This window comes from Hemitrygon akajei, chromosome 2 (assembly GCF_048418815.1).
Source record: "Hemitrygon akajei chromosome 2, sHemAka1.3, whole genome shotgun sequence".
In the NCBI taxonomy this organism is placed as follows: Eukaryota; Metazoa; Chordata; class Chondrichthyes; order Myliobatiformes; family Dasyatidae; genus Hemitrygon; species Hemitrygon akajei.
Genome location: NC_133125.1, coordinates 11,732,744 through 11,746,683, shown reverse-complemented (window position 1 = coordinate 11,746,683; position 13,940 = coordinate 11,732,744). Strand labels below are relative to the sequence as shown.

The 13,940-nt window shown below is 42.5% G+C and overlaps 1 protein-coding gene across 3 annotated transcripts in view; it reads left to right on the top strand.

The window, feature by feature from the left end:
- The window catches only part of LOC140739090 (uncharacterized), a 209,094-nt gene that overhangs the window by 20,346 nt on the left and 174,808 nt on the right, over positions 1-13,940 (top strand). For all 3 annotated transcript variants that reach the window (XM_073067055.1, XM_073067038.1, XM_073067047.1), the window contains exons 3-4: positions 6,055-6,130; positions 10,542-10,946. In XM_073067055.1, the coding sequence (XP_072923156.1) occupies positions 6,061-6,130; positions 10,542-10,946 (475 nt within the window). In that variant the 5' untranslated portion in view covers positions 6,055-6,060. The remainder of the gene's footprint in view (positions 1-6,054; positions 6,131-10,541; positions 10,947-13,940) is intronic.

Here is a 13,940-nt window from a genome sequence, read left to right as displayed (position 1 = left end):
GTAAGATTTTTACTCAGAGTGGTGGATGCCTGGAATGTGCTGCCTGGTATGGTGGTAAAGACAACTACATTAGAGGCTTTTAAGAGATGTTTAGATGGCCACATGAATATGAGGAAGATGGAGGGATATGGACATTGTGTAGACAGGAGGGATTAGTTTTTGGGTTTTTAAAAATTTACTTTTCAGCTGGTTCCTGTGCTGTACTGTTCTATGTTCCAGACTAAGAATGACAGATGACCAATGTGCAGAAGAAGACAAATTGTGCAAATGAAAGAAATACTGAGAACATGAGTTTATAGAGGTTTTGAAACTGAGTCTGTATGTCATGGAATCAGTTCAGAGTTGTGGGAAGTGAAGTTAACCTCGCTGGTTCAGGAGCCTGATGGTTGTAAAGTGACTTGGAGGTTGAGGGTAGGCAGTGACTCAGTAGAGCGCGAACCTCTATGGGGAATGAGCCCTAGGGGTGTTGGTGGGGGGGGGGAGAATTGCAGAGCCATGTTGCCTTTGGGGAGTTGTGGCCTAAGGACGTGTGCTATTTGGTGGCTTCTGCCTGGGTCAGTGGGTATGGAGTTGGTACTGTGGGAGGTAGGTCAAAGGAAAGGAGATAGGAAATGGAACAGGGCAGCGTAGTTATTAGCATAATACTATTACAGTGCCTGTTGTAAGATGCGGGTTCAATTTGTACCACTGCCTGTAAGGAGTTCGTATGTTCTCCCTGTGAATGTGTGGGTTTACTCCGCGTGCTGCGGTTTCCTCCCACGGTCCAAGAACCTATCAGTGGGTTGTTTAATTGGTCATTGCAAGATATCTTGTGATTAGGCAAGGATTAAAGCAGAGGACTGCTGGGTGGTGAAGCTCGAAGGGCTGGAAAGGCCTATGCCATTCTGTATCTCTGTCAATCAATGAATAAAATAAAGGTGATCATAAGTTGTCAGGATAGGATGTTGAACCCATATTTCATGATGAGAAAGAGGATCAAGAAGGTGTTCCTATGACTTGCAGCATCAGATTCAGATTCATGTAGCACGTGCATGTTGAAACATAGAGTTTGTGGGGGGACGACCTGTAAGTGTTGCCATGCCAACATAGCATACCCACAATATTAAGCTTAGCAGAATAACATAAGCAACAACAAGAGAAAAGGAAGTCCCTTTCCCTGTGTGATGGGGAGCACTCAGTAAATGCACTCCCTACACTCACTCACTCACTCACTCAATTGTCATTCTGCTATTGTGGTGTTGAATGTACACAATTCCCCAGTATATTCTTAGAATGGGTCTTAAACCGAGCTAATGCTCTCAGGTAGGTTTTATGGTGTCTTTCCTGCCATACACAACAGAATATTCCAGTTCTTTAGTAAAGGGGACGTGTCAATGCGTATATGTTGTTTGTATACAGTGTTTAAGGTAGATACTTCTGTTTATTTTGTAATTTGATTGTAACTATCTTGTGGGGTGCCTCATATTCTAATTCATGTGTAGTCTTGTTAACTTTATGCGTAATTAAAGATGGTCTGTCCTGGTGCCTATCAAAGGAACTCATCGCCCTCAGTGAGGGGGAGCGAGAGAGATCGGTGCAGCCAAGAGATCACACTGGACAAGTTTGGAGCTGTTATTGTGTTTTTTGGTAGATAACTTTTTGTAAATATTAGCTGTTTCTTATCACTATTTTTGTTAATTTTTGTAAGCTTGATTTTTGACACACCTAATGAATACACTTGCGCTAAAGTGCTAAGCAACTCTTTTTTTTTCCCCTTTGGTTATAACCCATGTATTTAAGACCCTCCCTCCCGCTCAGTCCACCCACACACATACAGAGACTGGCCTGCAACCCAGGACAGGTGGCCACTGGGCCTCCACAATCTCCCATCCCTGGTCCTGGATGTTAAGACTCACAGACAATGGGCCTCCAACCTCCATCTCTGTATATGGTTCAACAATACAAACAATGAAATCAAAACGTTGAATAGACTTTGAGGTTGTCTACGCCGCTTGAGTTTGTTTTTAGATTTGACTTGGTTTAGATTAGTTTTATCTGTCACATACACATCAAAATGTCCAGTGAAATGCTTTCCTTGCGTCAACAGCCAACACAGTCCAAGAATTGTGCTGGGGGCAGCCCGCAAGTGTCACCCTACTTTCGGCACCAATGTAGTATCCTCCCAACTCGCCAACTCTAACCCCTGAGTCTTTGGAATTTCAGAGGCTGCCGGAGCATCTGGAGGAATCCCGTGCAGTCATGGGGAGTGCGGATGAGCTACTCACGGACAGCGGTGGGAAGGGAACCCTGTCTGATGACTTTGGTCACTGGTGTTGTGCTGCCCTAGCTGCTTCCTGATGGCTCCTGTAGATTAGGGAGCTTCAGCCATCTTAGAAATATCAAAACGTAGAACAGAGAAATCTACAGCACATTACAGGCCCTTCGGCCCAAAATATTGTGCAAACCAGGCAACCTACTCTAGAAGCTGCCTAGAATTTCTCTACCATATAGCTCTATTATTCTAAGCACTATGTACCTATCTAAGAGTCTCTTAAAATCCCTATTGCATCCATCTCTAGCACTTTCACTGGCAGTGCATTCCACGCACCCACCACTCTCTTGTGTGAAAAACTTACCTCTGACAACCCCTTGTACCTACTTCCAAGCACTTTAAAACTATGCCCCTTCATGTTAGCCATTTCAGCCCTGGGAAAAAGTCAATGGCTATCCAATGCTTCTCATCTTATACACCTCCATCAAGCCACCTCTCATCCTCTGTCGCTCCAAGGAGAAAAGGCCAAGTTCACTCAACTTATTCCCATAAAGCATGCTCTTCAATGCAGGCAACTTCCTTGGAAATCTCCTCTGCACACTCTATAGTATCCACATCATTTCTGTAGTGAGGTGACCTGTAATCTTGGCCCGTGCTCAAGAACATCTGCTGGCTCTGCCTCTAGACCCATAGAAAACTATAGAACTAGGTATAATCTACCATCAAGTGTCACCAGTAACTTTATTTCTTGCTTTATGGAGAATTCCGATGCATTTTTTGCAGAATGAGTATTGGATTAAATTGAGTTTTGTATAGACTGGGGAATGGGGAACTCATTATCCTTGTGCACTGATACACAGAGTGCACCCAAGTAGCAGATGGCTCTGATTGATGATAAAATCAAAACAATAAGAAATTGGAATGTCACCTCTAGGAAGGGAAGCAGTCAGCAACCCTTCCATCTCCCTGGATGCCTCATCATCATATCTAATCAGGTGACACATTTGTAAGTTTTAACATTAGGTAACACTACAAGTGCAAGAGATTCTGCAGAGGCTGGAAATGTTGAGCAGCAGACACAGAATGCTGGAGGAACTCTGCAGATCAGACTGCATCAATGGAGAGGAATCGGCAGTTTTTAATTGAGAGCCTTCAACAGACAAGATTAGATATATTTGTCACACGTGATGTACGTTATTGAGTCATCCAAACCTACAGTGAAAGGCATCATTTGCATCAACAACCAACACAGAGGATGTGCTGAGGGAAGCCCGCAAGCATTGCCATGCTTCCAGCACCAACATAGCAAACCCACAGCTTACTAATTCTTTTCTGTCTGTCTTTGACTGTGGGGCGAAACCGGAACACCCAGAGGAAACCCATGCAGTCACGGGGAGAACGTAGAAGCTCCTTACAGGCAATGGCAGAAATTGAACCCTGATCTGTGCACTGTAAAGAGTTACACTACTGTGTCACCCTTCACGCTACTGTGCTAGCATTAAGAGGCATTACCAGCCATTGTTTGGCGAGTGTAAACAATTCCTGGGATTTTATCATCATCTAATCAAATTCCCTAATTTGTGGGCACAGTGCTCTTGTGAATTCAGCTAAATGTAAACCTGAAACAGAAATTGAATCTTCCCATGCAGTTCAACTATTCAATAAAAGACCTGCTAAGTTAGATTTCATGTTCCAACACGTGGACTCCGTTGATATCTTAGATCAGAGTCAGGTTTAGTATCACTTGCATATGTCGTGACATTTGTTAACTTTATTGCAATAGTACAATGAAATACATGATAATTAAATTTAGAGAAAAAGACTGAGTTACGTTAAGTACCATATATATATGTCTAGTAAATAGATCAGGTACAGTAAGTAGTGCAAAAACAGAAATAAAAAAATAAAGAGGGTAATGGTCATGAGTTCAATGTCCATTTAGATATCTGATGACAGGGCAAATCTCTGAGTGTGTGCCTTCAGGCTTCTGTACATCCGTTGCAATGGTAACAGTGTGAGGAGAGCACGACCTGGGTGGTGGGAATCCTTAATGATGGGACACCATCTTCCTAAGGCACTGCTCCTGAGATATCTTGGATACTACAGAGGCTAGTACCCATAACTGAGCTGACTAATTTTACAAGTTTCTGCAACTTATTTTAATCTTGAACTTGTTTCAATTTTGTGCATACCAGATGGTGATGCAGCCAGACAGAATGCTTTCCACAGTACAGTAGATATATGATGCAGAGGACAACAGGATATTCGCTGGGACGCATTTTTGATTTCTATTAAAAAAATTACTCATATCATTCACATTACATCACAGTGTATGCTGTAGTTATTTCCATAATCCACTCAATCCTTTAGATGTCCTGTGATTTATAGAGTCACAGATAACATTTTCTAACTAGTTAATAGGGAAAGGTGTCACAGTAGTGTAGTAGTTAGCACAATGCTTTACAGTGCCAGTGACCTGGGTTCAATTCCCACCGCTGCCTGTAAGGATTGTACATTTGCCCTGCGCCCGCATGGGTTTCCTCTGGGTGCTCGGTTTCCTCCCATGGTCCAAAGACCTATTGGGTGGTAGGATAATTGGTCATTGTAAATTTTCCCACGATTAGGCTAGTAGTGTTCTATGACTTTGAACTCTTAGGTTTTCTATGCTTTTCGGTATAAGGAGAATTTTAGTTGGTAAAACTCTGGGTGCATTCTCCAGTTACATGCTTGAGACTGGAAATGAAAACTGGAAGTATTTGCATAGAATACAAGGAATATTCATATTAGAGTTTTTGTATGTGATCAATGTGTTGGGAACTGTGATTGGTGAGCCTGAAAATGGAGTGTTCCGTCACCTTTACAATTCTTATTTCAGAAAAACATTTGGAAAACGTGTAGCTTGGGAGGCTGATGGTTGGGTTGAGTTGTTCTCTGATCTTGGCAATTTTACTTGCAAACGTTTCATCATCATACGAGGAGACATCATCAGTGTGCTGTTAATTGTGCCGTGTCCTCTGAATGCTTGGCTTTTATATACGTATCATTGTTTCGGAAACTTGATCGTGATGTAGGGAGGGAAATCTTGTAATGACGACCAATCAGCTGATGATAAATATATAAAAGCCAAGCAATCGGACAGCACGCCACAGTTCACTGATGATGGCTCCTCATATGGTGACAAAACATTTGCAAGTGAATCACTGAGATTGGAGAACAACTCAACCCAACCAATTTTTATTTTGTTTGGAATATGCACATGTGGCTGAACAGTGAAACATATTTTAAAGCAATTGTTCTTCAAGATTCTTTAAGTGACTGATTTAATATTTGCAAATTAAAATAATCTACTTTTGGTGCCCTTTATGTTTTTGCCTCAATTCTGACATTACGTTGACAGACAGGAACTGCCTTTAGCCAATTAACTTAAGTGTACAAGCCAATTGACGAGGTTAGTGGGCAGCAGGACTATACCTCCTGCGTTGGCCCACACAAGAGAAAGAACTGATTATTGTTAATTCTAGTAAAATGCAATTTAAGTGCATTCAGCTGTTTCTTATTTCTATAAGATGCTAATTTATCTTCCATATTATAGTTCAGCTGCATGCCTTCGGTGATAAATTAGTATCAAGCTTGCCATAGTTAACGAGTTCTCACTCCCCACAGCTCTTTCTTCCCAGTAAACAAGTAATACATTCATTTGCATGATCTTTAAAATCATATCAACATTTTTCTGTTGCTTTGGCTGTGCTTTACAGGAGATTCTGTTGTATTCTGATGGACAATCTCTTTTTCTTTCTCTTTAGGTCAAGATGATATTACATTTAATACATATCCCGTGGATATGCTCCATGTTGATGCTCGCATCATTGGTACACTCAGGTAAGTCTACATTAGAGCATAGAGCAGTAAGCGTAGTAAAAGCCCTTTAGCCCACAATTTCTGTACTGAATATGATGCCAAATGAAACCACATCTATTCTGCCTGTTCATGATCTGTGTCCTTCTCTTTCCTGCATATTCAAGTGTCTTTCTATTAGACTAATTGCCACTGTGTTATCTCCTTTGGGTGGCAGGGTGGAGATACATCTCTACCAAAGGAGGCCGTAAGGTGCACCTTCCCTCCGCACCTGCTTGGTCCCCCCCAATCAAAGTCACAAGAAGCCATGGTTGTATGAGCAACTGGTGTATATCTCAAGTCCTGGTTATGCGACCACTGATGCCAGGCAGACAATCTCTGCAGAGTATTGATAATGGCTGAAGTCACCTGCCTTGTAAAGACACTGCCCAGAAGAAGGCAATGGCAAACCACTTCTGTAGAAAAATTTGCCGAGAACAATCATGGTCATGGTAAGACCATGATCGCCCACCTCATACAACATGGCACAGAACAAACGAGTATTATCTCCTTCCATGATTCCTCCCTGGCAGCCTCTTTCAGGCATCTACCATTTTCTGTACCTTTTCAAAAAAAAAAATCTTTCCCTGCACATCTTTAAATTTACCCCCTCAATGTAAATGCACGTGATTTGGAACTTTAGGTTGTAGATTCTTCGGGACAATTTGAATTGACTACAGTACCTTCCTAAAGAGTTGTCAATTGTTAGTTCCTCTGGTGACTAGAGGCCAATCCAAGATCTACGCATTCTGGCACAGTGTAGGCAAGAGTGAGTGGTGGCTGTGGCTGGTGGCCGGGTCCTTTGGTTGTTCAGTCTCTCCTTTCACAGCAGTGCTTGCTCTCATGAAGCATGGCTCCCTCTTGAACAGATGTCCTCAGGTGCATCTGTTGAGTGCTCCAGTGCCTCGCGTCACTTTTGGATGGTAGGTGGAGTCTATGCGTTGTCCCGTTAAGGAAGTCACCAGAGAGAAGTACCGGTAGATATGAAGCTGTATCTTTATTTGACAAAATGAGACACAGTACGCATCATATTGAGACCCTTTCAGAGGAAGATCAAAGGGCAATTCAGGACAGTTCCATATTTACAATGCATCCCAATGCTTCCTTTGAACTACACACAAACTTCAAACTTCTCTCTTCGCACCCACGCTACAGACACCCAAATAATGAATTTAAATCAGCATTATCTGGTCTTCCAATTAGCTGTGGTTCACGGTTCTTAGGAAACCATTGTTCAGAACTACAGTCCATATTCAGATCTGAAGATTGTTGGCTGAAGTTATTTGCTATATATGTTAACCCAAAAAAATACTTGAAAACTATGTATATAAGCTATCTTATGTTTTTAGATTCATTGTTTTTTATTATTATGGTGTTCTCTATCTTTTTTTTTGTGCAGGATCAGATCTGGAGGAACAATTATTTTGTTCTCCTTTACACTTGTGTACTGAAAATGACATTAAATAATTTTGAAACTTGCATCAGTGTCTTCCCAGTTTTTAGATGTGATGTTGAATTTCTTCAGGCTGATTTTTGATGTTGAAGACTACATGGAGCAGAATTGCACACTGACACAAACTGGTCATTGTCATCTTTATGGATGAATAAGATGTGTGATACTCCAGCATTCTTTAGTTTCTGTGCTTTTTGTCGCAGCAGTTTCTCACCTCATTATTGCTACAGGCTTATTATTTGCCCCTTTAACGATAACTTTGCCACCAGACCATCAGTGGTTAGAATCCCGGTGACACAGAGATGGCAGATGCTGGAATCTGAAACAACCATCATGTTGTTTATTATACTTCAGGAAGGATGGTGAGGCTCTGGAGAGGATGCTGAAGAGTTTCCCAGGATGCTGCCTGGTTTAGAGGGAATGTGCTATCATAAGAAGTTGGACAAACCTGGATTGTTTTCTCTGGAGCGGCAGTGGCTGAGGAGATAGAAGTTTAGATAGATAGACAATTTATTGCTCCCAAAGGAAATTACAGTGTCACAGTAGCATTACAAATGCACAGATACACAAATATTAGAAGAGAAGTAAGAAAGAATAAAAAATAAGTTACCTCAAACAGTCGAACAGGAGGGGGTCATCACTTCCCCAGCTATAGGTTGACTCATTATAGAGCCTAATGGCCAAGGGTAAGAATGACCTCGTATAGTGCTCTTTGGAGCAGCACAGTTGTCTTAGCCTATTACGATACTACTCTGTTCAGCCAAGGTGGCATGCAGAGGGTGAGAATCAAACAAGGAATGAGAGGGTTACAAGATTATGAGAGGCATAGCATAGGCAGGGAGTATCTGTTTCCAGGGTAGAAATATCTGATACCAGAGGGGATGCATTGATGTTTAGGGTTTCAAAGTGATGTGAGGAGTAAGTTTTTTTTTTACTCAGAGGTGGATGCCTGTATTGCACTGTCTGAGGTGGTGATAGAAGCAAATACATTAGAGACTTTTAAGAGATGTTTAGATAGGCACATGAACATGAAGAAGATAGAGGGATATGGACATTGTGTAGGTAGCAGGGATTAGTTTTGGGTTTTTTTAAAAATTTAGTTTGTGGGTCAAGGGTCCTGTTCCTGTGCTGTACTGTTCTAAGTTTATCAGTCCTACCCAATATTACTCATGGAAAATACAGTGAATGAAATCAAAAATACCCTTCAGAAATGTGTCCATAATACCTAGAACAATTGAACAACAGAATGTGGTCTGTATTAAAACAGAAATGAACAAATCTCTGTGGACCTATAACCCATGCAAGTTGAGAAAAGTATGGAGCTGATTAAGTCTATAAATCCGGGCCTCATTAGACCTTCCTTGGGTGGCTTTAAATAAAATCATGATGACATTTCCATAATATCTACCAGCAGGTTATTTGGTCACATTATACGCATAGCAATTATAATAGTTTAAGGCTTGGGGCTGGAGTGGAGATATTTAATTTGTGATTAGTAGTAGAATTTGTTGTGTATTTTCAGACAACCAGGGCAAGGTGAATTTACTTTGCCAGTTGCGTACATACTGGGTAAAATTGTAAAACTTTGCCTGTTTGTACTGGGAAGATTTCTCGGATTGGAGAAGAGTCTAGGGGTGGGGAGGTTGACTGAGATGAGTGCAGCCATAGAAATGATTGAAAAGAACTGGCCAAGTTCTCCAGTTTCTCCAATTATTAGTCCCATCATTGGCAGAGGACTAAAAATTATTATAATTGGGAATGTTTCTACAAATGGGCTTTGGTACTGATGAGGTGCCAAAGGAGGAATGAAGAGGATGAGGAAGGAGGTGTGAGGAGTGTTTTATGACTCTGGGCCTGTAATCATTACAGTTTAGAACAATGAGGGGGAAATCTCATTGAAACCTGTTGAATATTGAAAGGCCTCGATAAAGTGGACATGGAGATGATGTTCTCTATTTTGTGGGGGGGGGGGGGGGATGTGGAGGAGTATAGGACCAGGAGGTACAGCCTCAAAATAGAAGAACGTTCATTCAGATCAGAGATGAGGTGGGAGTTTCTTTAGCCAGAGGGTAGTGAATCTATGGAATTCAAGTCATTGGTAATATTTACAAAGGTTAAAGGGAGAAGGCATGATGTTGTGAGAGATAAGTCAGCCATGATGGACTCAATGGGCTGAATGGCCTAATTCACCTCCTACGTTGGTGAAATGCTGTTTGATCAAAAGGTTGTAGGTCCGGAGGGGATAACAGGAGTAAGGAGGAGCAAGCTTTAGAGGAATTAGAAAATAAATAATGAAATGTTAACTTTAGAACTTATACCATTACTCAGATTTTAACATCACAAGGCACATTAGAGCAAAATTGCATCTCAGTTGTTTTTTTTGTTTGCTGTTTGCATGAGCCTAGTTTCTGTGCTGGCAGGTGGCTTGGCTGGGTAGCCTTCAGCAAGATGACATAAACTTCTAGTATTTACTCTTCTCTCTTTTTCAATTCACCATTCTGGTTCCCCTTTCACCCTTTCTCCTCACCTGGCCGTCACTTCCTCCTTCCCTTTCTCCCATGGTTCACTCTCCTCTCTATCAGATTCCTTCTTCTTCAGCCCTTTACCTTTTCCACCCAGCTTCTCACTTTACCCCCCCTCCCCCACCCACTTCGTCGCTCAGCTGGCCTCACCTGTCACCTGCCAGTTTGTACTATTTCCTCCCTTTCCCACCATCTTATTTTTGCTTATGTCCTTGTCCTTTCCAGTCTTGGTGAAGGGTCTTGGCCTGTAGAGTTAACTGTTTGTTCCCCTCTCTAGACACTACCTTTCTTGCTGAGTTCCTTGAGCATTTTGTGTGCTTTGCTCCAGATTTCCAGCATCTGCAGAATCTCCTAGTGTTTATGGTCTTAGAAATTCAACTTGTTACAAAAGTTTTGATCGTGCCTCTTTCTTTGTCCTCAGCACATGACAGCGAGAAGATGATGAAGATGAAGATTAAAAGGAGCTCCCACGTGAAAGGCAACCTGGCCAGTTTCGTGTCCCTTCCTTGCCATTATTCAATGCTGGCCACATTCTCGCCCTCTAACCATTCCTTCCAGGAATCTCCACGCATCAAGTGGACGAAAATAGAGGAGGGCAAAGATGGTAAAATCAAGAAAGAAACTTTAATTCTAGTCGCGCATAACGATGTGATAAAAATTGCTGCTGACTATGATGGACGGGTGGCCGTGCCCAAGTACCCTGAGGTTCTGAGTGATGCCACGTTGACCATCTGTCGCCTACGGGCTAGCGACAGAGGGCTTTACCGCTGTGAGGTGATGATCGGCATTGAGGATGAGCAGGACACTGTCTCGTTAGATGTCACCGGTAAGTTGCTGGTTGAGTAATATTGAAACCTACAGGAAAGATATCAATAAGACTGAAGGAGTGCGGAGAAAATTTACAAGGATGTTGCCAGGACTTGAGGACCTAAATTATAGGGAAAGGTTGAATAGATTTGGACTTTATTCCTACAGCATAGCAGAATGAGTGGAGCTTTGAGAGAGGAGTACAAAATTATGAGGGTATACATAGGGTAAATATTGCAGGCTTATTCTGCTGAAATTGGGTGAGACTAGAACAAGAGGTCATGGGTTAAGGGTGAAAGGTGAAATGTTTAAGGGGAACATGAGGAATTTCTTCACTCTGAGGGTGGTGAGAGTGTAGAACAAGCTGTCAGCAGAAGTGGTCAACGTGGGCTCAATTTCAAAATTTAAGAGAAATTTTGGATGGGAGGGGTTTGAAAGGCTGTGGTCCTATTGCAGGTCAATAGGACTAGGCAGAATAATAGTATAGCATAGATGAGATGAACTGAAGGGCTTCTGTGCTGTAGTGTTTCAAGACTAAAGGCCAGTGAGTGGCCCAACAGCATCACTCTTACTGAAGTTCTTCTGTTATCTCTATTATGATACACATTTAATAATATACAACGTGGATCTAAATGCTGCTGTAGTTTAGACTTAGAATTTTGTGCCATAATTAGATGGAGAAGATAATAATATTTGTCCCAGTGTTATCTCACATCTACCTGTAAATGGAGGTGACACTCTGGTGCAGCACTGTGGTGTTAGAAACTGCAGAGAGAGGGGACAGAGCTAAGCACGTCACAGAAACCAGCTTCACCTCATCAGACTCCATCTACACTTTTCATTGCTTCAGTAAAGCAGCCAGCATAACCAAAGCTCCCCCCTCCCCCCCCACCCCAGACATCCCACAAGGATCTGTTCTCGGACCTCTACTTTTTGTGGTTTTTATTAACGACCTGGATGACGGGGTAGAAGGGTGGGTTGGCAAGTTTACAGACGACACAAAGGTTGGTGGTGTTGTGGATAGTGTAGTGGATTGTCAAAGATTGCAGAGAGGCAGTGATAGGATGCAGGAGTGGGCTGAGAAGTGGCAGATGGAGTTCAACCCGGAGAAGAAACTCCAAGGCAGAGTACAAAGTAAATGGCAGGATACTTGGTAATGTGGAGGAGCAGAGGGATCTGGGGGTACATGTCCACAGATCCTTGAAAGTTGCCTCACAGGTAGGTAGGGTAGTTAGGAAAGCTTATGGGGTGTTAGCTTTCATAAGTCGAGGGATAGAGTTTAAGAGTCGCGAGGTAATGATGCAGCTCTATAAAACTCTAGTTAGGCCACACTTGGAGTACTGTGTCCAGTTCTGGTCGCCTCACTATAAGAAGGATGTGGAAGTATTGGAAAGGGTACAGAGGAGATTTACCAGGATGCTGCCTGGTTTAGAGAGTATGCATTATGATCAGAGATTAAGGGAGCTAGGGCTTTACTCTTTGGAGAGAAGGAGGATGAGAGGAGACATGATAGAGGTGTACAAGATATTAAGAGGAATAGACAGAGTAGACAGCCAGTGCCTCTTCCCCAGGGCACCACTGCTCAATATAAGAGGACATGGCTTTAAGGTAAGTGGTGGGAAGTTCAAGGGGGATATTAGAGGAAGGTTTTTCACTCAGAGAGTGGTTGGTGTGTGGAATGCACTGCCTGAGTCAGTGGTGGAGACAGATACACTAGTGAAGTTTAAGAGACTACTAGACAGGTATATGGAGGAATTTAAGGTGGGGGGATATATGGGAGGCAGGGCTTAAGGGTTGGCACAACATTGTGGGCTGAAGGGCCTGTACTGTGCTGTACTATTCTATGTTCTATGTTTTGTCACAAGACCCCAATTCATCAGAGAATTGTCTTAAATCTAGAGTGAAACCCAGCTCTTTAAAGCCATAAATATGAAAAGTCTGCAGATGCTGGAAATCCAGAGCAACACACACAAAATGCTGGAGGAACTCAGCATGTTAGACAACATCAATGGATAGTTGACGTTTTGGGCCATGATCCTTCTTCACGACTGCGAAGGAAGGGGGAAGATGCAGAATAAAAAGGTGGGGGGAGAAAAGGAGGCCAGCTGAAAGGTGGTAGGTGAAGCGAGGTAGGTGGGAAAGGTCAAGGACTGGAGAAGGAGAGGGGAGAGGACCGTACAAGAAAGGGAAGGAGGAGGGGACTCAGAAGTAATAGGTGGTTGAGAAGAGGTAAAAGGTTAGAGAGGGGGAATAGAGCAAGAGGTGGGTTGGGGTTGGAATTTGTTTCCTGGAAGGAGAAATCGATATTCATGCCATCGGGTTGGAGGCAACCCAAACGGAATATAAAGCGTTTCTCCTCCACCCTGAGGGCAGTGTCATCTTGGCACCAACACATCGAATGGGAATTGGAATTAACATGTTTGGCCATTGGGAAGTCCTGCTTGAGGCAGATTGTGCGGATGTGCTCGACATGTTTAAATCCATGCTGAATCTGCAAAGCTATATTGGTGCAGGTTATGGATATTTCAGTCATCAGCTTCAGTTTTGGAATTGGTTTATAATTGGAGTTAATTCATTATTGTCACATGTAGCAAGATACAGTTTCTTGCATTCTGTTCATACAGATCAAGTCATTACACAGTGCTTTGAGTTTGAATAAGGTAAAACTGTAACAATGCAGAATAAGTACAAATGCTACCAAAACAGTGCAGTGCAGATAAATGGTAAAATGCAAGATCATAACGAGGTAAATCGTGTGGCAAAGAGTCCTTCTTGGTATTCAGTAATTAGTAAGTGGAATTAATGAACCTCTATTCTGAGCAGGAAAAGAAACAGAATGTTAAACATTTACACAAGGGATTCTGCAAATACTGGAATTCCAGAGTAACACACACAATAGTGGCATCAGTGCTGGGCTTAGGAGCGAAGGCTCCCGAGTTCGAATCCAGCCGGCTCCCTTGCCCGCTTTCCATCTGTGCTGGGTTGAGCGTCGAGCTAGCAACTCGGCCTCGTA